Source organism: Meles meles, chromosome 10, assembly GCF_922984935.1.
Source record: "Meles meles chromosome 10, mMelMel3.1 paternal haplotype, whole genome shotgun sequence".
Taxonomy (NCBI): Eukaryota; Metazoa; Chordata; class Mammalia; order Carnivora; family Mustelidae; genus Meles; species Meles meles.
Window position 1 is genome coordinate 33,041,726 of NC_060075.1, and position 26,226 is coordinate 33,067,951.

Below are 26,226 nucleotides of genomic sequence, written 5' to 3' on the forward strand. Positions count from 1 at the left end.
ACGGGAAGGCTGCAAGCTTTTTCCCATTGAGGATGATATTTGCTCTGGGTCTTTCATAGATAGATTTTATGAAGTTCAGGAATGTTCCCTCTATCCCTATACTTTGAAGCGTTTTCATCAGGAACGGATGCTGGATTTTGTCAAACGCTTTTTCTGCATCAATTGAGAGGACCATGTGGTTCTTCTCTCTTCTCTTATTGATGTGTTCTATCACACTGATTGATTTGCGAATGTTGAACCAACCTTGCAACCCAGGGATGAATCCCACCTGGTCATGGTGGATAATCTTTTTAATGTGCTGCTGGATCCTGTTTGCTAGGATCTTGTTGAGAATCTTGGCATCCATATTCATCAGTGATATTGGTCTGAAATTCTCCTTTTTGGTAGGGTCTTTGCCTGGTTTGGGGATCAGGGTAATGCTGGCTTCATAAAAAGAGTCTGGAAGTTTTCCTTCTGCTTCAATTTTTTGGAACAGCTTCAGGAGAATTGGTGTTATTTCTTCTTTGAAAGTTTGGTAGAATTCCCCAGGGAATCCGTCAGGTCCTGGGCTCTTGTTTTTTGGAAGGTTTTTGATCACTGCTTCAATCTCATTACTAGATATCGGTCTATTCAGGTTGTCAATTTCTTCCTGGTTCAATTTTGGGAGTTTGTAGCTTTCCAGGAATGCATCCATTTCATCTAGGTTGCTTAGCTTATTGGCATATAACTGTTGGTAATAATTTCTGATGATTGTTTCTATTTCCTTGGTGTTAGTTGTGATCTCTCCCTTTTCATTCATAATTTTATTTTTTTTTCATAATTTTATTAATTTGGGCTTTCTCTCTTTTCTTTTGGATTAGTGTGGCCAATGGTTTATCGATCTTACTGATTCTTTCAAAAAACCAGCTTCTAGTTTCATTGATACGTTCTACTGTATCTCTCGTTTCTACCTCATTGATCTCTGCTCTAATCTTGATTATTTCCCTTCTTGCATGTGGAGTTGGTTTGATTTGTTGTTGATTCTCCAGTTCTTTAAGGTGTAGAGACAGCTGGTGTATTCTGGATTTTTCAATGTTTTTGAGGGAGGCTTGGATGGCTATGTATTTCCCCCTTAGAACCGCCTTTGCTGTATCCCATAGGTTTTGGACCGAGGTGTCTTCATTCTCATTGGTTTCCATGAATTGTTTAAGTTCATCTTTGATCTCCTGGTTGATCCAAGCATTCTTAAGCAAGGTGGTCTTTAGCTTCCAGGTGTTTGAGTTCCTTCTGAACTTTTCCTTGTGATTGAGCTCCAGTTTCAAAGCATTGTGATCGGAGAATATGCAGGGAATAATGTCAGTCTTTTGGTATCGGTTGAGTCCTGCTTTGTGACCCAGTATGTGGTCTATTCTGGAGAAGGTTCCATGTGCACTTGAGAAGAATGAGTATTCTGTTGTTTTAGGGTGGAATGTTCTGTATATGTCTATGAGGTCCATCTGGTCCAATGTTTCATTCAATGCTCTTATTTCTTTATTAATTTTCTGCTTCGATGATCTGTCTATTTCTGAGAGAGGCGTATTAAGATCTCCTACTATTATTGTATTCATATCAATATGACTCTTTATCTTGATTAATAGTTTTCTTACGTAATTGGGTGCTCCCATATTGGGGGCATAGATATTCACAATTGTTAGATCGTCTTGGCGGATAGTACCTTTAAGAATTATGTAGTGTCCTTCTGTATCTCTGACTACAGTCTTTAGTTTAAAATCTAATTTATCTGATATGAGAATCGCTACTCCGGCCTTCTTTTGAGGCCCATTGGCATGAAAGATGCTTCTCCATCCCTTCACTTTCAGTCTGGGTGTATCCTTAGGTTCAAAATGGGTCTCAATGGAAAAAAGACAGTCTCTTCAATAAATGGTGCTGGGAAAACTGGACAGCGATATGTAGAAGAATGAAACTCGACCATTCTCTTACACCGTTCACAAAGATAAACTCGAAATGGATAAAAGACCTCAACGTGAGACAGGAATCTATCAGAATCCTAGAGGAGAACATAGGCAGTAACTTCTTCAATATCAGCCACAGCAACTTCTTTCAAGATATGTCTCCAAAGGCCAAGGAAACAAAAGCAAAAATGAACTTTTGGGACTTCATCAAGATCAAAAGCTTCTGCACAGCAAAGGAAACAGTCAACAAAACAAAGAGGCAACCCACGGAATGGGAGAAGATATTTGCAAATGACAGTACAGACAAAAGGTTGATATCCAGGATCTACAAAGAACTTCTCAAACTCAACACACACAAAACAGATAATCATATCAAAAAATGGGCAGAAGATATGAACAGACACTTCTCCAACGAAGACATACAAATGGCTATCAGACACATGAAAAAATGTTCATCATCACTAGCCATCAGGGAGATTCAAATTAAAACAACATTGAGATACCACCTAACACCAGTTAGAATGGCCAAAATTAGCAAGACAGGAATCAACGTGTGCTGGAGAGGATGTGGAGAAAGGGGAACCCTCTTACACTGTTGGTGGGAATGCAAGTTAGTGCAGCCACTTTGGAGAACAGTGTGGAGATTCCTGAAGAAATTAAAAATAGAGCTTCCCTATGACCCTGCAATTGCACTGCTGGGTATTTACCCCAAAGATACAGATGTAGTGAAAAGAAGGGCCATTTGTACCCCAATGTTTATTGCAGCAATGGCTACGGTCGCCAAACTGTGGAAAGAACCAAGATGCCCTTCAACGGACGAATGGATAAGGAAGATGTGGTCCATATACACAATGGAGTATTATGCCTCCATCAGAAAGGACGAATACCCAACTTTTGTAGCAACATGGACAGGACTGGAAGAAATTATGTTGAGCGAAATAAGTCAAGCAGAGAGAGTCAAGTATCATATGGTCTCACTTATTTGTGGAGCATAACAAATAACATGGAGGACATGGGGAGATGGAGAGGAGCGGGAGTTGAGGGAAACTGGAAGGGGAGATGAACCGTGAGAGACTATGGACTCTGAAAAACAACCAGAGGGTTATGAAGGGGCGGCGGGGGGGGGGGGGGGGGGATGGGGTGGGGTGGGAGGTTGAGGAACCAGGTGGTGGGTAATAGGGAGGGCACATACTGCATGGAGCACTGGGTGTGATGCCAAAACAATGAACACTGTTATGCTGTAAATAAGCAAATAAAAATAAATTAATTAATTAAAAAAAAAAAAGACAAATAGCATACAGAATTGACTGTCAGTGTCGATTTTGGAAAGTTTTACCACATTTTATTTTTCAACCTTAGAACTCGCAAAAGGCAAATTCTTATTAGGTGACTTTGACACTCTAAGCCCACTCAAACAGGTTAGTGCATGGGCAGGTACTGCAAGTGATTAACACCCTTTCTGTAAACAGATCTAAGGATTGCTGACACTCATCGTAAGCTGTACAAATAGTTTATTTCCTGCCCACTCCCAGAAGCAAGGTGCTTCATAGCTTAAACTACTATAATACAGAAAAAGTGACCATAGTGATAATAATGTAAAGAAACCGAGGAATGGGTACCACTGACGAAAAACCGTTTGTACCAGCTCAACCTCCTCATTCACTAGATTTCAGGAACTCAAGCAAGTGAGACAATAAGCAATGGTACAAAAATTCCCATCCATCTTGAAAGATAACAGAGAAGAAACAAAGCATTGTGATTTATAGCCTATGCCCATGTATTTTTGAAAAGCAGCCTCCAAGTGGTATTCCATGATTTCTGTTTGCTTTTTATTCTATCTGGGCAGGAAGCCACCAATAAAAGCCACATAATTTTTCATAGCTGGAACAACTGCCAGAAAGATAGGATGATTAACTACCCGCTAAAACTGCTACATCCTATATAAGTTCACTTTTAGGAACTCTTTACCAACTAAGAAAGACAAGTAACACCATCGCTCTCTAATTTCTGGGTTTTATTTCCATTGGCAATAAAAAATATATTTGAAACCAAGAAAATAAGGAAGCAGGGAAATGGATTGGCCTTAAGATTTTACGGTAGAAATGTCACTGGGTTACTGGCTGGCATTTGTAAAAGCTTACAGAGAGAAACCTGTGTTACTGTCAGAACCTCACCACTTTTACTGTTATTTTAGACAACTGCATTCCGGAGAACAAAGTGGGGCAATGGTTCCAAGCATGCTCAGTGCGAGCTGAGAGGCAAAGAAAGAAAACAAGTTCTGTTTCTTCTTCTCTCTGAGGTAGGAACAAAACCTACCTCACAGGAATGATATATTAAGGACATCAACCATATGATATATTGATTTAACTTTGCTGGTATTTATTTTATAACTATCCCATTTACCTGGTATTCCCTCCCTTTTTCTAAAACCCTGAATCCTTTATGGAAGCTCTTTGTTTGGTTGGACCCCATGACTGCAACCCAAAGTAAACAGTCTCTGATGGACTCCTGCATTCATTCTTCAGCAATAAAATATCCACATCCTTTCTAAGGCCTGGTTTTCATTCTAGAGTTAACAACATCTGGAATCAAAGGTACTTGATTTTTCTCTGTTAAAATGTTTCTCACAGTGTGGAGATGATACGCCTCTCCTGGGGACAGTAATTCTCTGAGAAGCTCTGAGGTGTATTTGGTATGAGCCACCACAGGCAAAGCAGAAGCTAACCCTCATGACCTTTAACATCTAAATCACTTAATGATATCTCTCTGTACAACAAGTATCACTACTTATTCAATCCTCTCTGAAATAGACTTTCTACTCACTGCCTTGACAAAACTTATCCCCGAAATAAAAAATAAAATAAAATAAAAAATACAATAAAAATACAGTGTGATTCCAACCCAACACAGTTTATTCTGATGTTCACTCATTTGTTTATTTTGCTTGAAAGATGAAATGATAAAATGGAGGTTAGAGGCCACCTTGGAAATAATACTCCCTTAAGAAATAATACTCCCATGGTAACACTGATATATGCTGCGGCAGAAAAACAAGGTTGGTGATTTTTTAAATTCAGTCATGATACAGTTGGTCTTGAAGGTTCTGCTTGAAATCATCTAGCCAGATATGGTCAGTCACATTTTAGATTTTTTTCTCATTTATCTTAACCTTTTCTTCACCTTAATTTATTTATTTATTTATTTATTTATTTATTTTTTAAGATTTTATTTGACAAATCACAAGTAGGAAGATTGGGGGGGCGGGGCGGATGCAGGTTCCCTGCTGAGCCGAAAGCCGGATGCAAGGCTCAGTCCCAAGACCCTGAGATCATGACCTGAGCTGAAGGCAGAGGCTTACCCCACTGAGCCACCCAAGCACCCCTGCATCTTGCTTTTTTTTTTTTTTTAATATTTTATTTATTTGACAGAGAGAAATCACAACTAGGCAGAGAGGCAGGCAGAGAGAGAGGAGGAAGCAGGCTCCCCACAGAGCAGAGAGCCTGATGTGGGGCTCAATCCCAGGACCCTGGGATCATGACCCGAGCCTCCCCAACCAATCACAGCTTTTAAAAACCTCATTGCCTTGATACCATGTCTCTTGGAATATTTTGATGGTAAAGTCTAAATTCTGAGTAAAGCATCTTGCCAGATTTCTCCCTCAGATGAGGTCTCCAGGCCAGATAGAGTCCTGACTGTAGGACAGCCTGCTTTAAAAAGCAAGATGCAGGGCGCCTGGGTGGCTCAGTGGGTTAAAGCCTCTGTCTCCACCTTAATTTATTTATGCCATCTGCTCTCTGTTACTCATGATTACTTCTCAGAATGATTCAAAGAGGACCATGGCAATGGATTCAGACTTCCCAGCTTCAGATGATTTCCCATCTTCAAACTATATGTGGAATTTGGTTATCAGTGGCATTTTAACCCATATTATGCTTCTATTGCTATTTCAAATATTATTGCAAATTATAGCACTGAAAGGTAAATTTAGTAGCCTCTCTATGTCTTCTCCCTTTGGTGACACATTGCATAACTCAAGATTTAAATTTTACATCCCGTTCCTAAGGTTGTGGAGCAATGCTAATGCTATTTCTCATTTTCTTAGAGCCTTGATATTCCTGCGGGGAGGCAGGTAGAAGACACTGACAATCAAACTCCTGAGAGGTTCAGGGAGGAGGCGAGGTGGCTATACCCTCACCCTTGCTTCACTGTGAATCCCAGAAATAAAGGAGCCTGACAGAGGCAAGACATGGAGACAGCCAGTGGTTGAAGGCTGACCAAGGAAATAAAACTCTACTGTAAGAGTCTTACTTTAAATCCCCTTCGCTTAATATTTACATCTTTTATCATATAAGAAACATATAGGTAAATAAAGGTTGATAAACACCCTGAGTAGCTTTTCTCTCCCAATAGTAAAATACACAATAATAGATGCCTGAATTATTAACTGATCCTAATAAGCAAGTTAAGAGTTCAAAACGATCACCTTTCCAGTCAGGTCACTGAAAACACAAATCATAACAAATCATGATAGTTTAGTGAAACTCATTTTACAGGCATTTAGGAATTACTGTGATCTTAAAATGTCATGATCTCTTGCTTCCATATGCACTTTAGGAAAATGAACTTTCAAGGAAATACCGAACCAGATTCTCTTCCTTTTGAACTCTGCAGGGATTCTCCTACTCTCATCACCTAACAGGGCATTTTCTGGTTTTATACCAATACCAACCTAGGTGCCAGCTTACCCTGAAGAAAAATTAATAAATTCCTTGAAAGAAAATTGGACCTCTATTTCCAAGAAAATTCAAATGCACTGAAATAGTCTCATATAAATTATGTATGCATAAGCCTCTCTGCAATCCAGGTTTAAGTTTCTTCCTGTGTGCTCTATTCTCGCCTGTACTTCCTCCACCTGAGCCATAACCACAAATTGTCTGTTTACCTGTCTAAAATCCCCTGTCTCCAAACACACTGCACTGTCAGCAACATGAGGACAAAGACCTTATAGATTTTTTTCTTTTCCTGCTGTATCCCCTCCACCTATCATACAGTGCATAACTTTCAATAATTATTTTCAAAACTGTTAAATTAACGTTACATTATACTGTGTTTGCTAGTTTATTTTCCTTATAAGACAGACTTCTTGAACAATGTAAGTGTCATATAAATCTTTATATCTCCATTTTCTTCTTCAGTGTTTAGGACAACAACAACTAGAATAAGTTAATGTATTAACTAATTACTCAAAGATGGGATGTTTATAGCCCATCTGAGGACACTGATATGACTGCAAATAAGTGCTGTTCAGCCAATACATCTATCCAAATGTATTAAAAGGGGGTTCCTGGGTGTCTCAGTGGGTTAAGCCTCTGCCTTTGGCTTAGGTCATGATTTCAGAGTCCTGGGATCAAGCCCCACATCAAGCTCTCCATTCGGTGGGGAGCCTGCTTCCCCTCCTCTCTCTGCCTGACTCTCTGCCTACTTGTGATCTGTCTGTCAAATAAATAAATAAAATCTTAAAACAAGAAACAAACAAACAAAACAAGAACAAATTTTAAAAAATGAATTAAAAGCCAAAAACAAAGTCAACACATTTTTAAAGTCTATGGTAAATGCAATGCAAATGTCAAGGGGTCTATATCCTCATATGACACACACTCAAATGTTAGGGCTGGCTTAGTGACCATTCTTGAAAAAGATTTCTGAGTCATAACCTAAGCCAATAATCTTAAAAATTCTAGCCCAAATTATTTAATTCTACTCAAAAAAATATTTTCATATAACACCCTTCATTACCAAACTTTCTTCCAAATATCTGACCTTCATTCTGTTTATTCTTATTGGAGATATACCAAAGTTTCATAAATGGAAAGTAATTCTTCACTCTACTAGGAGGAAATGGTCCCTTTTATTCTACTCTCCTTGACAATCATGTCATCTTCTCCATTATCTCCATGTCATTTCTGTACATGAAAGATGAAATACATATAACTTTTTAAAAGATTCATAAACAAGTGTAACTCCTTATGTGCATTACATTTTATAGTTTCAAATTGTTTCTCTATTTCATTCTGTTCTGACCACTGTTACTACTGGGAATTGAACTGTATTCCCCCAAAAAAGATATGGTGGAATCCTACCTCTCAATATCTCAAAATGTGGCTTTATTTGGTGACAGGTTCTTTACAGAGGTGAGCATGTTAAAATGAGTTCATGCAGAGTGGGCCCTGACCCAATACAACTGGTGCCCTTATTTTTAAAAAGGAGATTTGAACACAGAGACAGAGACACCAATAGAATGTCACATGAAGATGAGGGCACAGGTCAAAGTGAGGCCTCTTCAAGTTAGAGAATGCCAAAAGTGCCAGTCAATCACCAGAAGCTCGGGGAGAAGCACTGCACAGATTCCCCTTCAGAGCCTCAGAAGAAACCAAACTTGCTGACAACTTGATCTTGGACTTTTCAAATTTAGAATTGTAAGACAATAAATGTCTGTGGTTTAAACCGCCCAGTTTTTAGTGCCTTGTAGCAGCTCTAGCAAACGAATATCCTGGCCACCAGCAACAGAAAAACTCCATGTTAGGACAGCCCATGCAAAGGGACAAATGAACAAAGGGGATACTCTGAGGTTTTAAGATAAGGTTAAAAGTTGGAGATAAGGGGCGCCTGGGTGGCTCAGTGGGTTAAGCCTCTGCCTTAACCCACTTAACTTAAGGGTCCTGGGATGGAGCCCCTCATCAGGCTCTCTGCTTGGCAGGGAGCCTGCTTCCTCCTCTCTCTCTCTTTCTGCCTGCCTCTCTGCCTACTTGTGATCTCTGTGTGTCAAATAAAAAAAAAAAAAAAGCCTCTGCCTTCAGCTCAGGTGGTGATCCTGGGGTGCTGGGATTGAGTCCCGCATCAGGCTCTCTGCTTGGCAGGGAGCCTGCTTCCCCCTCTCCCTCTGCCTGTGTCTCTGTCTACTTGTCATGGCTTCCTCTCTCTGTCAAATAAATAAAATCTTTAAAAAAAAACGAAAAATGAAAAAAAAAAGTTGGAGATAAAAGCCAATGGCAAAGTACAGGGTGCAGATGTGGAATCAAGCAGGAGCATTTGGGAGAATGCAACCTCCATAATTTAGAGAATTCACTGGGCCTTGTTCACAAAAGAGAAGGGTTAAACTTAGAGAAGAAAGGTATTTTCTTAAAGCCTGGCAATGAAGATGAATAAGGATTAACTATAATAATCGTGCTGATGGCAGTCTTTAGCATTTATTAAAGTATACTGGCTGGCATTACTCGCTGTCATTTAATATATGGACAGTACTTAATTTCATGTGTTAACTTAAAGAGTGTTTTTGAGTGAGATTTATATTTAAATTGTGAACTCTGGGTAAAGCAGATTGCCCTCTAGAATGTTGGTGGGTCTCATATAGTCAGTTGAAGGCCTGAACAGAACAAAAGGCTGGCCACCCAAAGCCAGAGAGAATTGCCCCATGTACTGCCTTCAGAATAACCTGGGAACATCAGTTCCCCTGGGTCTCTAGTCTAAGAGCCCACCCTGCAGATTTTGCTCTTGCCAGTCTTCATAATCAGATAAGCCAATTCTTAGAATAAATCATATATATATATATGTATGTATATCCTATTGGTCTGTTTCTCTGACATCTCTGACCCTGACTAATACACACAGTAAACACTCAATGAATGTCAGATATCATATGAATGCTGAGCTGTGTTAAATGAGGACAAGTGATTGTACTGACGAGCATAATATCATCATTGGAAGATAAGTAAATTGCCCAAGATCACACTGTTAATAAGTCACAAATTAAGGATTCCAGCCAGGTTTGTCTGATTCCAAAGTACATCTTCTTCCACTATATATTGCCACCTAGGAGTTGACAATAAGGGTTAGACACAAAGTAGAATGTGAGATTATTTTCTCAGAGTATGGAGTGGGTGAACTAAGAAACTCAAGAGAAGGTCAAAAACAACAATTATGGGAGGGAAGACTAGCTCTGTGATCTTCAACTTGTGCACCCCACCATCTGGTATTCCCCAGAAATACTTCAAGGAGCTCACCAACTTTTGATTTGAGGTGTCAATGTTTTTAAGCATGTTTAACTATTTTAAAAATAGGAATTAAAAACATCACACTTGTATGTATTATATGAAAATACATATATGTATTTATGACATACATATATGTATTTCATATATGTATTTTTTTGTATGTATTATATGAAAATTTTAGCCTACTAGATTCATCCAAATGTGTTCCTGGACAGTCAGGCCAACTCATTCAGTGTCCACTCTGGAGGAAGGGTTCCCCTGACATCTCTTTGCACACATTTTAAAATATGTGCATTGGTTATTTTTACACTTCAGAAGTGAGCGTGTCACTATGGATGCACGTGGGCCAAGCTCAGTTAACAGCCCACCATATCTCTGCATTCCTGCTCACACAAGCACTAACAGAATTGTGCAATCTCCAGGGAATACTAATAAACCACATCAGGTATCATCATGGTTTTACAATACTTTATCATGTTTACACCACGATACAGTGACATTGATTATAAAACTCACCATCAATTTAGTACTAGCCTTTCCAAAAAGAATTACTACATTAAAAATCCTTTTTAAAAGAAATTTTCAACATTATACACTTACTCAGGCAATTACCTATCCTTTTCTCTTTATTATCATAATCTAAGTTTTATTCTAAGGCTTCTTCACATTCAGGTCAAAAATATTCTTTTGACTCACTCTTGGCTACTCACAGCTATGAAGAGGGTTACAGTGACAAGCTAAAATCATAACAGAGCCTCCTGTAGGACAGGCAAGATAATTTTGAGGCACAGTGAAGTGCTGAGGTTGGGCAACTTTAACTTTAATTATAGAGTCTGGGCTGACAAACTTCACACTAAATATTAACTGTTCCTTTCAAAACTAAACCACAGAGTAATCTTTCTCAAGAAAATGCAATCAAGAAACTAAATCTAAGTTAAAAGTCAACCTTGTGAGGTACAACTAGTACAAATAATTCAACTGAGGCCACAGGAATATACCTTCAATATATTGCTAAGTTTCCATATTATAATTCCTTCCTGGGCCTGATAGCTGACAAGTTTCCTTTGACATCAGTTTTAAGAGGCATCTCAATTTCAGAAACATTGTGCATAAGGCAAACATATGGGACCAAGAAAATAATGCATAAATGTTATATAATCATTTCAACCTTTATTTGGGAGCAAGAAAATAACTGTATCTTTTGTTTATGGAAGAGTTGTTGTCTTACATTGTCACTTTTATTTGTATATATTGCAGTTTCACGGGAGATTCCATTTGTAAGCTGGGATTCATTTATGAACCTATTGTTTTTTTAAAAAATTGTGAAAACCACCACAAGTAGGAAAATCTGAGACCTACTTAAAACAAAGTGTCAAACATCAAGTTGAAGAACCATCTGACAGGTATCTCTGCCTCTTCCTTCAATCCAAAGAAACAGAATAAGAGTACACAGAAACAGAAGACAAAAATGATGAACATCTAGGACTTGGTGATCACAGCTGGACCCCAAGGAGGGGAACACTGAAGTGACTGAACCGGGGATGCAGATGAGGGCTGAAGTTGTTAAGTGAAGAGTGGATGCAAAATTCGCCAGGCAGCCTGGAGCATCAGGTGTGATGAAGTGGAAAATGACAGGAAGGTGGATTTGGAAAACAAAACCAATGAAGGGTGATGGCTAGTACCTGGATGGGACAAATCAGGATAAGAAGTGCAGTCTGGTTTTGTACAACTGAGGTGTTCCCATGTGATAATGGTTGGTTAGTGGCACGCTTTTTGCCTGATCACATCTTTCATTCTCCAATGGGACCTTTAGAATTTTAAAGACACCATTAACCCAAGATAAGACAATGCCCTTTCACTCCTCCCCACCCTCTCATCTTCATCCCCCAAACCCCAACTCCAAGCAGCTTGTCACATGGACATAGTGGGAAGGCATGTTTCTGGCACTTCCAAGAAGAATAGAGTCTAATGCCTTATTTAAATTACATTATTTGTAATGCTTCTATCAAAAATAATAAATTTTAGAGGCAAGAAAATTAAGAAAATCTATATAAGAATGAAGTGAAATTATTAAATTCACCAACTCCATTCTAGGCTTTTGGATAGTGTGTTGTACTGGTTAAGAGCAGAGCTCTGGATTTAGACCAATATAAATACACATCTTGACTTCACAGTAATTAGCTGGGTGACCTTGTATAAACTTTTCATAATCTTTCTAAACCACATATTTCTTAGATGTAGAATCATTTTGGAATTGAAGAATTCACCGAGATATTATAGACAATCCCTGGTACATTGAAAGTGCTTAGAAATATGTTAGGAGGTAGTGGGAGACCAAAGTACAGATCTCTCATTAACTATGCGAGAGGAAATTTTGAATTCTGTGGCACATTAAACTAATCTATGTTTCTGTTGTTAATTTACTGAAAAAATGTCAATAAATTCAAAATCCTCTTTCCTTGGACACTAAGGTTGGAAAAGAGGAATGTTGGGAAAGAGAAGTTTCTTGGAGCTGGGAGAAGATGGAATCACCTCCATATCCCTCATTTTATGATTATGTGGTGGAATCCTGTTGTTTGTCCTCAAATCTATAGTTTTCCAATCTTTTACTAAGGTTGAGAAGCAGTAGTCGGGCCATTTATTTTATTTTATTTTTTTTAAGATTTTATTTCTTTGACAGACAGAGATCACAAGTAGGCAGAGAGGCAGACAGAGAGAAAGGAAGGGAAGCAGGCTCCCTGCCAAGCAGAGAGCCCCATGCAGGGCTCGATGCGGGGCTCGATGCGGGGCTCGATGCGGGGCTCGATCCCAGGACCGTGGGATCATGACCTGAGCCGAAGGCAGAGGCTTTAACCCACTGAGCCACCCAGGCACCCCTAGTCAGGCCATTTAAATATAGTTTCTTAAGACTGACCTAAGGGTTCCAGATTTTAGTAGACAAGAAGAATCACCTGGAATGTTGAGAAAAATGTGGTTGCCCTCTCCCAGATTTTATGACTTAGTAAGGACAGAGTGAGATCTAGGAATCTGCGTATTTGATGTGGTATTTCTATCTTAATTTAAGTTTACTTTTTTTTTTTTTTAAGATTTTTTTTTTATTTATTTATTTGACAGAGAAATTGATAATTTATTTAATTAATAATCCATTAATAATATGTCAATATTTTTTAAAGCAGGTATTTGGCAGGGCAGTCTGATAAGCACTTCCCTAAAGCTATACAAATATTGTTAATTATGAAGAGGCTCCTAATTTTCAGAGCACATGTATTCACCTTAAGAATTTCTTTATCTTGGGGGCGCCTGGGTGGATCAGTGGGTTAAGCCTCTGCCTTCAGCTCAGGTCATGATCTCAGGGTCCTGGGATCGAGCCTCACATCGAGCCCCACATCGGGCTCTCTGCTCAGCGGGGAGCCTGCTTCCCCCCCCCCCCCGCCGCCTGCCTCTGCCTACTTGTGATCTCTGTCTGTCAAATAAATAAATAAAATCTTAAAAAAAAAAAAGAATTTCTTTATCTTGTTTCTAGTTAGATAGTTAGATTTCCCTTTCAACAGAATAACTAAACTTTGATCAAATTTCCAGAAGCAGCAGATTTAATGCTCATTGTTTTTTTCATAATAACTTATACATATCTCCTAATCCCAGAATTTGACTCTGTCCTGCCGTAATTGAGGCTAGCATGACAGAGTGTGACTTGGGAAAGCCATTAGTTGTGCTGCTACCTTTAACAGCAGCAAAAACAATTGAATCAGGGGCACCTGGATGGCTCGGTCAGCTAAGCGTCCTCTGACTCTTGGTTTTGCTCAGGTTGTGATGTCAGCATTCTGAAACTGAGCTCCACATTGGGTTATGTGCTCATTGCATAGTCTGCTTGGTATTCTCTCCTTTTCCCACTCCCTTCCCCTCTGCTCCACCCCACCCTCCACTCCCACCCCCAAACCTGCATGCATGTGCCCATCTGTGCATGCACACATTCTCTCTCTTTCTCCCTCTAATAAATAAATAAAATTTAAAAAACAAAACAAAACAACTGAATCAGCAAAAGTTTACATGAGTTCAAAAGACTGCCAAATTACCAAGTTAATACCTCAAGGGATCCAAACACTCTGTTCAAGGATTAAATCTGACATATAGGGGCACCTGGGGTGGCTCAGTCACTTAAGCATCTACCTTTGGCTCAGGTCCTGATCCCAGGGTCCTGCAAACCCTGAGCCCCGAGCCCCGCATCAAGCACCACCTTCTCTCTCTCCCTCTGCTGTTTCCCTTCCTTGTGCTATCTCACTCTATCAAATAAAATCTTTAAAAAAAAATTCCAATATACATTTCTAAATGTAATCACCTTACGTTTCTATTTCATAGGAAATTTTTTTTAATTTAAAAAATGCATCAATTTTTGTTGTCAAGAAATTGTACTGTTGACTTCAAGTTAATTTTATTATGTGAGACGATCTTTATTCAGTCAATTTTATAAATCAATAAAATATTTAAGTTTCCTTCATTAAATGGGGCAAGGGAAAGATGTATAGATGATGACTCCTGTGCTCCAAAGGGGAAACAATTGAATCATTAAAAATATAAACATAAAAATTCTTTTTTATGTTTTATATATAGAATTTTATATAAAAATTCTATATTTTTATATAAAAAATACAAACATAAAAGAAGAATAATTAACATGTATAATAAGTTTTGATGTGTTCTAATTCAAAGTACTATATTCCTGGAACATACTAGACACTCAATATTTATGTTAAATAAATGCATGTATGTGTTTAAGGATGAATGACTTGACAATCACATAGGCATTTCAAAGTTATTACTTTTACATTAATTAGTTCATTTTATAGTGATTGTCTTCCTAATAAAATTCCACTACATAAAACTTAGTTCTGATTAAAGCTACTTCTGAGCTTTAATTTCATCAGTTTATAAACTCTTCAATATGTGAATACAATTTTGGACCTCATTATAGACATATACATACTTTTTAAAGTTTTTATTTAAAATCCAGGTGGTTAACATACTGTGTAAATATTCATTTCAGATGTACAATACAGTGATTCATCACTTACATACAATACCCAGTGTTCATCACAAGCGTCCTCCCCATCACCTTTCTAACCCCTCCCTTCACCCATCTCCCCTTGGGTAACCATCAGTTTATCCTCAATAGTGAAGAGTCTGTTTCTTGGTTTGCCTCTCTCTCTCTTTTTATATTTTATGCTCTCAGTCAACTGATTTACGTAAATACCTAATGTCTAATTGTTTTAATGATGTTGGTCCCAGTTGACTCCAGAATCAAATTAACCCATGGGGGATTTATTTGTGTTGTGTACTTTCATTCACAGAGCATATATACCAGCTATACATTGACTTTTCTGGATAAAATAGAGTAACCCTATTAAATATCAGATGAAAGGGGTAGGAAAGAAGCTAATAGGAGTTTTTAGAAGTTAACCCTATCTTTGAGTTGAAAGAAGTGCTTTTGGTAACAAATATTCATTAGCCTGCTTATTATTCTGTTGAAAAATGTATTCAGAGGTCCAAGACTAAAATGAATTAAAGGTCTTCTTTTTAAAAGACTAAATGGTGGTACATACATTTAGGAAGACATTTTGGAAATAATCATTTTAATAACCTGATTTAAAATTAAACTGTCAGACACACTGAAGACTAACATGAGATCTGAAGAATAAAATACTTCAGGGGAAAAGTCTATCTATAGCAAAGTTGGTCATCATCGATCTTCTGAAGAAAAATGATAGCTTACTAAGCTGGAATTTTCCTATGAAGTGCCATACATTACACAAGAAAACAAAGGAAACTGATTTTCCTATTTCATGTAATACTTCAGAACACATGGATTTGGTAAAAACAACTAATATTTTTATTCAAAATTAGACATTTTATCTTCAGAATATCAAAGTTTAATGTCCATGTGTACGAGTAAATTTTTACGTTTCCATCAAAAATTAAATTTTAGAAGTATATCCATAAACTGAATTAATCAAGTTTTATTCAATTCAACAAGTATATCGTTAAGGGCCTATTAGGTCAAGGAGTCAGACAGATGCCTAGTACCAAAAAAATGGATAAGAGCTTGTGCCTTGAAGGACACATCAAAAGGTGCTCAGGCAAACAGGAAGTCAAGAAGAAATGGTCAACAGTTTCCCAAGAGAAAAAACTATTCTGAGAAATTAATAGCTGTTAAGTTACTATTTTCTTCTTCGGAAAAGTCCATTTTGCTTCACTTTTAAAATTTGTGTGTTTTACTTCCTTTTAAAATTATTAAATTACTGAATAACAATAATGTGAATTATATACAAGCCTTAGAAACTTTTTCTAGATCTTTAAGTAATTTTAAAGCTGTACATTTTGAAGCTTTTTACAATAGACTTTTTTAAAAAAGAATATATTGTGACTGAATATGTAAATACCTAATGTCTAACTGTTGAAAACTATAGGTGAAAACAATGAGGGACACCTGGGTGGCTCATTTGGTTAAGTCGCTGCCTTGGGCTCGGGTCATGATGCCAGGGTCCAGGAATCAAGCCCCACATCGGACTCCTTGCTTGACAGGAGCCTGTTTCTCTCTCTACCTCTGCCTGCCACTCTACCTGCTTGTGCATGCGTGCTCTCTCTCTCTCTCTTTCTCTCTCCCTGACAAATAAATAAATAAAATCTTTAAAAAAAAAAAATAAGAAAGGAAGAAAACTACATGAAATTCAAATTTCAGTGCCCATAAATGAAGTTTTATTGGAACATAGCCATGCCCACTTGTTTGAATATTGTCTCTGGCTGCTTTTCCACAATGGCAGAAACCACATGGCCCACAGCATTGAAAATATTTACTATCTGGACCTTTACAGGAAAAGTTTGCCAAACTCTAATCTAAAGAATAGCAATGAACTTGGGGCTCCTGGGTGGCTTAGTTGGTTAAGTATCCAACTCTTTATTTTGGCCCAGGTCTCCATCTCAGGATTGTGAGTTCAAGGCCTGCATTGGGCCCTGCATTGGCCTCCGCATTAGGCATAGAACCTACTTTAAATAAATAAATAATAAAGTATAACAATGAACCTGGGTTGAGAAAGTGAAGCTTTGTTAGCTCTGTTTTCCAGAGTTCACAAGGATGTTTAAAATAAACAAGATGTGGAGAGAGCTTCCTATATAGTTTCTCCAAGATGCTTCCTCTAGAAGTAGGACTGGTAAATCCCCCACTAGTAGGAGATTATTCTTTTGTTGCTCCCACAACCAACACTGGCCTCAAAACTCTGGCCTTGAACTTCTTCTAAACACAGCTGTCAGACATCTGGGATTCTGCCTTTTCAGCTTCATTTTCACATACTGACCTGACTGGTACAAGATGAAATTTGTGGGTCTCTCTTTCAAATTAAGAACTTCAAGAAAATCACTAGGCATTTGGGGGAGAGGAGGGAGTGAGGGGGTGACATTGGGTAGAAGCTCAGTAGGCAGTGTTAAGAAAGCTCTGTGTATTTTAACAGGCTCAAAGTTTGAACACGAAACAATGATACATGATCTTTTCCAGAGTAATGAGAATCTTTTGTTAACACAAACACAAAATATTTCATGCTAGTAGCTGTGCTTTTATTTACTCAGTCACTGCAGACAGGACCTGCAGCCCCAGCCGATTTTCATACCTCCCTGAATGTCTATGATCTTAGAAATCAAATATGTAAAAACCACTGAAAGAAGTGAACTTTCAGTGAGATGGAGGCACTTCAGACCCCACCTGGAGTTTGGAGGGGGGAAGGTAGAATATCTAAGTAAACCTTACCTCCTGCCATCCCTAGAACACAGCTGCTGACTCCTGACACTCTCAAGGTGACTCTATAGCACAATAAAGCCAAACAAGGAGCCACTCTAAATCCTTCCCTGGACACTGTCCTGGACTTTACTGAACAGCACAAGGAATGTATTTATAATCCTGTCACTTCGGACTTCTTAATTTCTTTTACCTCAAGCTGGAAATCACTTTACTATATTTTCAAATAGCCTTATTAACTGGCCTTGAGCCATATACATCATTTTCTTTTTTAAGTTTAAAAGGAAGCTGAGGGTCCACTAGGCCTCCATCCCCCACCCCCAAGCCTTCTCCCAATCTCCTCACCCAGCACATTTCATCCCCCCATTACCCAAGACAGCACATCTAGACATTATCCTTGATGCTTCTCTAGCGTTCACTTTCCGCATCTAATCTATTGCCAAGCCTACTCCCGCTCCCAAATGTTTCTTTTTCTTTTTTTTTCCTAAGATTTTTTACTTTTAAGTAATCTCTACACCCAATATGGGGCTAGAAATCATGACCCTAAAATCAAGAGTCACATGCTCTAATTAACTGAGCCAGCCATGTGCACCCCCGCCCCTACAATGTCTTTCAAATTCGTCTTTCTATCCCTACAGCCCCCTATTTCCTTGGCAAAACTGCAACAGCTTTGAACTGGTCATATCACTCTTCTTGAAATCCATGGCTTTTCATTTCTAATATGATAAAGCCCAAACGAAACTCACCAAGTCCCTTTTAATCAGGCCCTGGCTAGAATTTCACATGTATCTCCCACAAATCTGTCTCATATCCTATGCACCAGTCACAGGGAAAGTCTCTGAATTCTTTGAAGGTGTCATGCTCCCTCTTGCTGACAGTCCTATACAAAGTCGGCTGCTTCCATGTTTACATTTTTCCTAACGCATCCCTGCCCTCTCTGGACAATCTCCTTTAGGTGTCAACTCAGGAGTCACTTCTCCAGCAAACCTTTCTTAACCAGCCTTAGATTGGATTGGATGCACCGCGGAGTGTTTTTACAAGCCTCTGTGACTCTGGGTTTCAGAGAATTCATTCCACTAAGGCAACACCAATTTCTTTCTTGTCCATCTCAACTCTATTAACGCCCTGCATCGCATACAGAAGGTGGTGAATGAATGAACCTACAAAGAAAGTAATGCTCTGATTCAGCTCCTTGTAGCAATCTCTGGGAGATTTCTCTGATTATACCAGAGTAAAGCCCAGTTTCAGGGCTGAGAATCCTAACAATAAGAACTTAGCAGAAACCTTTAAATCATTTCCTTATCCCATAAGCAAGAAACAACCAAGCAGTCTTCCCCCAGAAAGGCTAAGACCTGGCCATAAAGGGACACAAGAAACATTTGACAGAATAATTGTTCTGGGCAATAAAAAATCTGTCCATGGCCCTACTTGCATTGACCCCTTTTTATCAGAACAGTGGTGCATTACAAAACTGTTGAATGTACAGTACCTATAAGCCTCTCAGTTTGATCACCATGGAATCACCATTATCACAAAGAAATACTTACTAAACCATCACATGCTGTGGTCTGAATACTACATTAAACGAGTCATAGAAGGTCCTGACGTCCAGGGCTTTATGTTAGAAAATCATCATTGATGTTAAAAGACAGTAATAAGCTAATGGAGCTGCAAAGAGAATAGCAACCTTGACAAGCATTGCCACTTGGAAACAGCTGCAAAAGCCAGATCTTTCAGAGCTCTATAAGAAATAAATTCATTCTCTACAGAGAGCAATCTAATTGAATTTTTACAGGTTCCTTGCTAAAAGAAGCCTAAGTTCCCGGCTGACACAAAACTCAATAGTTAAGCCACTTTGTAATGCTAATTTCCCTCTCAAACAACTACCAGGTAAATTCTTCCAGAGCTGGTGAGAAGCCTCTGAGAAATGGTAATGTTTTGCTCTGGCGATAAAGTACTTAACGTTTTGGATACAATACACCTTCAGGCAGGGTCCACAACCAGACCTCCACTGTAACATGTTTTCCCCTCTTGACCTCATTACAGCTCCGGGATTTGGTTCCAGGGACGTGCTTTACACAGATGCGTCAGGAATCCGTGGAATCAAAATTGCCAAAATTGCTGCTGAGTCAGAGGTGTTTTTAAAAATTTAACAAACAACATATAGCTGCATGCTAAATGGTTAACACCCTTTCCTGATGGTTTCGCAATCCTATACTTATATTGTAACTGTATCACACTGAAATTACAGGTTGCTGTGAAACAACACTAACAATAATAATATATCTTATAGTGGTGCTCCTTTAAGGGCCTTTTAAACAAGTTTGAACATTTATGCATTGAATATTATCATACTAAGTCCTTCTTCCTCCCACAAAACACAAACAGAAAACTGGAAAACCGTGATTTCCCTAGTGTATCAGTTGGCTCCAAGGTATATTTTATTTGTCACATCAAACATAAAATATTGATGGGGCACCTGGATGGCTCAGTGGGTTAAGCCTCTGCCTTCGGCTCAGGTCAATATCTCAGGATCCTGGGATCGAGCCCCACATCAGGCTCTCTGCTTAGCAGGGACCCTGCTTCCCCCTCTCTTTGCCTGCTTCTCTGCCTACTTGTTAACTCTCTCTCTGTCAAATAGATAAATAAAATATTTAAAAAAAAAAAAAAAGCTAAACCATCTGCTATGTGTTTTTTTTTTTTTTGCTGTTGTTTTGTTTTTTTAAATATTTTATTTGTTTATTTGACAGAGAGGAGGATCACAAGTATAGACAGAGAGGCAGACAGAGAGAGAGGAGGAAGCAGGCTCCCCACTGAGCAGAGAGCTGGATGTGGGGCCCGATCTCAGGACCCTGAGATCATGACCTGAGCTGAAGGTAGAGGCTTAACCCACTTAGCCACCCAGGCACCCTTTCTATGCATTTTTAAGTGTATAAGAATACTCCTGGACTGTCAAGTAAGTAATAATTTGAACCACTGAAATACACTTCAAAACCAAGGAGGAGGGGCACCTGGGTGGCTCAGTGTGTTGAGCCTCTGCTTTCAGCTGGGTCATGATCTCGGGGTCCTGTGATCGAGCCCCCCATAGGGCTCTCTGCTCAGCAGAGAGCCTGCTTCCCCCTCTCTCTGCCTGTCTCTCTGTCTACTTATGATCTCTGTCAAATAAATAAACAAAATCTTTAAAAAAAAAAAGGGAGGAATTTTTTTAAACAAGCAAAATTAACTAAAAGGAATTTAATTATATATACATATATTTTACATATTAATATATATACATAACTTCAGTTTCAGTCATATTACACGAAAGAGATAATTTTAGAATTCAGAAAGTTAAATCAATCAAGATTGACACATCCCAGGTTGAAAAATCTGAACTGTATCATAGATGATCAGCAAAAGGTGGATGGATAGAAAGGGATAGTCAGGGACTGATGTAGGGAGTCAACATTTGACAGTTTCAGACAACACCGTCCAACAGAAAGAGGTGTCTGTTCCAAAAGTGGTCTCCTTCAATTCCTCTGGGAGACAAAGCCAAGAGAGCATAAGGAAACCCTGGGTCATCCTCACTGGAAGACATCTGTGCACGGACTGACTAGATGGACTCATGGTATTCAGGCCTCCTTGGCAGCTGGACATCTCAAGAAGAATTGTGTGTCTCATGTTGGCCTTTTGTTTCATGCATCTATGTCTTTTGATCTGCAGAGGCTCAGCTTTGTCTGAGAGACAAACCTGAGATAATGCATGTGTATTGATCAGGATAAGACTAGACCCTTGTTTGAATGGCCAACTCGTCTTTCTCTGTAGTGGTTCTACAAATGCCTGCCAACAAACTGCAAAAATGTTTATGATTCTGCTGTGATTTTAGATTTCCTCATGCCTTACCAACAAGTAGTGAAATGTAAATACGAAATCACTATATTTTTTTACAATATGCCGTAATTTATATAATCAAACAAGTATGGTCCCCTTCAGAACTGTGATCTTCATGGTTTTCATTATAAACTGATTGCAAGTATGCTTCTGTTGCTCAAAGCACTTATATTTAAAAAAAAAAAAAAGCACTTATGTTTCTCTTCATTAGGAAATGTCTAAAGTTTGCAATACATTTTTTTTGAGTGAAAAATACCTAAACTTAAGTAGCACTTGGCTTTAACAAAGCAAATTCAGATGAAGAATCTTTATACTATCAGTGTGGATTTGATTTCAAGACACAGCCATAAGTCATTTTAGGGCAAGTTCCAGTCTGAGTAATAGGATTAATAATCCAATGCAAGCTACAACTAAAAATAATGGCTAAAAAGTAATGGACCCACTCTATACCCATGAGAAGAAACTTACATACTATTTTTAAAGGTAATTTCATAAAAAGAATCTGAACTATTTTGATCCAAAGCAGAATGTTTAGAATGAGAGTTTAGTTTTCATTGATAGCTATTTTGATTCACCATACCCATTCCAATACATAAATTCTAGTTTGTTTAAAAACCTCTCATTACTTTGTGTTTAGTAGTTATGAAAGTATCTTAGGGACATCTGGGTGCCTCAGTCATTTAAGCAGCTGCCTTCGGCTCAGGTCATGATCCCAGGATCCTGGGATCAAGTCCGGGGTTGGGCTCCTTACTCAGTGGGGAGCCTGCTTCTCCCACCACCTGCCCTTCCAGTTCCCCCTGTTTGTGTTCTCTTTCTCTCTCTCTGACAAATAAATAAGTAAAATCTTTTTTAAAAGTATCTTAAAGGGACGCCTGGGTGGCTCAGTGGGTTAAAGCCTCTGCCTTCAGCTCAGGTCATGATTCCAGGTCCTGGGATCGAGCCCCACATCGGGCTCTCTGCTCAGCAGGGAGTCTGCTTCCTCCTCTCTCTCTCTCTCTCTGCCTGCCTCTCTGCCTACTTGTGATCTCTGTCTGTCAAATAAATAAATAAAATCTTTAAAAAAAAAAAAGTATCTTAAATTATTTAGTACTTATTAAAGTGTCTTAAATGATTCTATTATTAAACTGTGACATGTAATTCTTGGCCTTAGATCCTAATATTACTGTATTTACTCTTTGATCTTATTTGACATTTCTCTGTGGAGTTTATCAGGAACCCCATCCAGTTTTACAAGACTCTGTGGCACTTGGATTCTGTGGGGCTCTGACAATTCTTCAAGCATTGATCTAGACTCCTGGTATAGATGCCATGACTACAATTCAAGGTATTCAAGACTTCAGATGTCTTTCAAATTTTGTACTTGATGTGAAACCCATGCAAAATTAAGAAAGCACTACTTAAAATTATCCCAAACTTTACTAGCTTTTCTAATAATAAAACCTGAACAATGAAGGATTTAATATAATTTATATCCCAGACCATAATAGCTTTACTCTTTGCTGACTCTGAAACTGAATGGATCATATTCATAAAGTTAAATTCTAAAGTAGTTAACCTGCCATTCTAGTTGAGATATTACCTAAATTATCATCCAGGCCTTTTCTTGCAGGCTGATAGGCACAAAATTATATTCAACAAAGATGAATTGAGGATCTTATATAAACAAAGTACTTGGTATTATAATGAATGTAAAAATATTATAATAAAACTAGCTAACATTTACTGGGCTAACCACTTTACATGCATTTTTCTCAACAGATTACCCCCTAGGCCTTAGGTCCTATTAGTCTCAAGTTTTAAAGGTCAAGTCACACAAATACAGAGATGTTAAGGGACTTGCCTCAGGTCACACAGCTAAATCTAAACAACCTAAATCAAACAGTCTGAATGCAAAGGTAAAACCCCTGACCCCAGAGCAGTAGTGGTCAATGCAGAAAGTAAATTTCTGACCCTATGCAGAAAATAAATTTTTTACCCTTTTAGAATTAAAACCAAGTAGAAAGTTTATAATCACTGCTATTTTAGGTGATTGTCAGTTCCCATAAATAGTAGAAACTTAACTTTTAAAAAATACACCTCTTCTTAGAACAATTTATTATGAAATAGTTTGGAGAATGAGAATGAGTATGCTCTTAACAAACTCAGTAGTGATTATAATACTTTTTTTTAATAAATCAACCTCAAGGCATTTTTTTAAACTATCCTAAAATATATGAGGTGATCTGCTAAAAAATATTTTGATAGATTAACAGTGATATAATTTAAATCAACAATGTATTAATTAAAAGTTCCTTAACACTTAGAAGTAGGCCCGAGGATATTCATTTTTCTGAAAACTGCATTTTAGACTGATGGGCACTTAATGTTCCTCAATGTGCTCTGCTAAAAAGTCTACAATTTATGACAATTAGCATTCTGATTTTGTAAATAGTAGGAAAATAAATGGACAGATAATCCAACTTTTATAGATGGGGTAACAAAAGGTGCTGAAAACATAAATACTAAAGGTAATTCTAAAGAGTAAAGTCCTTCTCTTATCCACAGGGATGATCAGTGGTCAGGAGTCATTCCTTCGCACCTGAGTTCCACACTTACTGCACATGCAGAGAATAAAATATAGATAAGAGAGTCCCTCCCCCCCCACACACATATGGGCATATTTATATTTGGCTTTTCTGATACAAAGTATGCTGATTGACTGGATAATCATGAGTCAAGTAATATTCCATGACAGAGCTATACCTATTCATTCATTCACATAATGTAACAGGAACAAAGTAGATACAGTATCCAAAGAACACCTCAAATTTAAAGTGCTACATCTAATTACACTTTGCCTAAGACTCTGAATTTAGACTGCATTTTTAAAAACATCATTAGATGAAGTTCCAAGCTTTTATGACTCATCACATGCAAAGTAGGATAAGAGTAAAATTTATTACATGTCAATTGTGCATAACTTCAGTATCCTGTCCTATGTCTTCACATTTCCATGATCATTCTGATCTCCCACCCACTCCCCACTCCACCCCCCACCCTCCAAGCCCCCGCCCACCCACCCCACGCTTAAATGTGTAACTTGCAGGGGTGCCTGGGTGGCTCATTTGGTTGAGCACTGGACTCTTGATTCCAGCTCAGGTCATGATCTCAGGGTCTGGGATGGAGCCCAGGGTCTGGGAGTGTTGCCCTGCTTGGGATTTTCCCTTTCCCTCTGCTCCTTCCCTTCTCTTTAAAAAAAAAAAAAAAAAAAAAAATTAACTTGTAGAATTTGTTTTTATTTAAAAAGATATTTCAAAGGATTTGCTTTCATCCTTAAAAAAAATAATGGAATGGTGGCAAATACTTCTTAGATTTACTCAGTATCATACCAATAAGAACTTTAAGGTCATCTTACCCACGTCACATATCTCCCCCCAAAAAAGTGTTTTCTGAGCACCTACTACATGCAAATATGGCACTTGGAATAGGATGCCAAAGACATCTAAGTTTCCAAGGCACTGAGTGGTGACAATAAGAGACCAAATTGAAGTATTTTTTATCAACAAGGTTTTCATTCACTAATTTCTTAGAAAATTTAAAGAAAACCCTTGCACAGTAGCAGATTTGGGTCTTCAAAGTGCAACTTTCAGTTCCAAGTAGTTCAGACTTCAAAGTTAAGCTAAAGCTCTCTATCCAAACAACTGGCTTCCCTTTATTCTTTAATCTCTTTCACGTTTCCTATTTTGTTCACAAAACCCACATTCTCTCCCATAACAATGAATGATAGCGCATCTTTAAAAAAAAAAGAAAGAAAAACTATTACTCTTTCCCCAAAACCCAACCCATACATACACACATGCCCTCTTCTTTCGTGGGCACGTGTCCTTCCAAAACTCGGCAGGACACCCCCTCACCTGAAAAAAAGTTTGGAGAGGACGCTGGCCTTCTCCAGAGGCGACCTCTGCATGGTCTTTGTGGGTGTCGGGGTCCCTGCCGGGGCAGGCTGGACTTCAGCTCTTAATGCCAAACACCTTACTCCTCTGGCACAGGCTGCTCGCCCCTTTTTCTCTGACCTGCTGTGATGTCATTTGCTTCCAACCCCCACCCCACTCCTACCTCACACACCTCCCCTTCCCTTTAGCTCCTTCCCCCGCCTCCACTGCCCAGGTTAAAAGCTGGGCGCTGCCTGGTCCAGCCCCCAATTTGCCCTAGCGGCTTTCTCCACCCTCTGCGCACCCTGACCGCTCCTTCTCTCCTCGCTCCCTGGCTGCTCTGCGTCTCCCTTTTCCCATTCTGACTCCCAGCCTTCCTCCCTCATGCGCGTTCACTTCCAAGCCCGTGTCCCTACCGTCGAGCCCCTACCCAGCCTGCAGGTGGGGGACAGTCGCGGCCACTCCCTGGGTCCTGTCTCCGACACTCAGCGGGAGCAAAAACCAGCCCAGGGGCAGCCTCCTGGATCCTCCTCCGCGCCAGGTTCGGGGGGACGCAAGGCACGCGGCAGCCAACTTCTGAGCCTTCTTCCTCTCGCTTCTTCCGAGAGCCTAGCCAGGCTCGCGTTCCGTTTTTGCAAGGTGCATTCTGAAGGGGGAACGAAAATATGTCTCTGCTGTAACAAAATGCAGCCTTAGAGACCAGA

The 26,226-nt window shown here is 38.9% G+C and overlaps 1 protein-coding gene across 1 annotated transcript in view; it reads right to left on the reverse strand.

The window, feature by feature from the left end:
* Positions 1-25,671, reverse strand: part of CFTR (CF transmembrane conductance regulator) — a 171,218-nt gene extending 145,547 nt beyond the window's left edge. The window contains exon 1 of the mRNA XM_046021027.1: positions 25,505-25,671. Within this exon, the coding sequence (XP_045876983.1) occupies positions 25,505-25,557 (53 nt within the window). The 5' untranslated portion in view covers positions 25,558-25,671. The remainder of the gene's footprint in view (positions 1-25,504) is intronic.
* Positions 25,672-26,226: the final 555 nt, after the last annotated feature.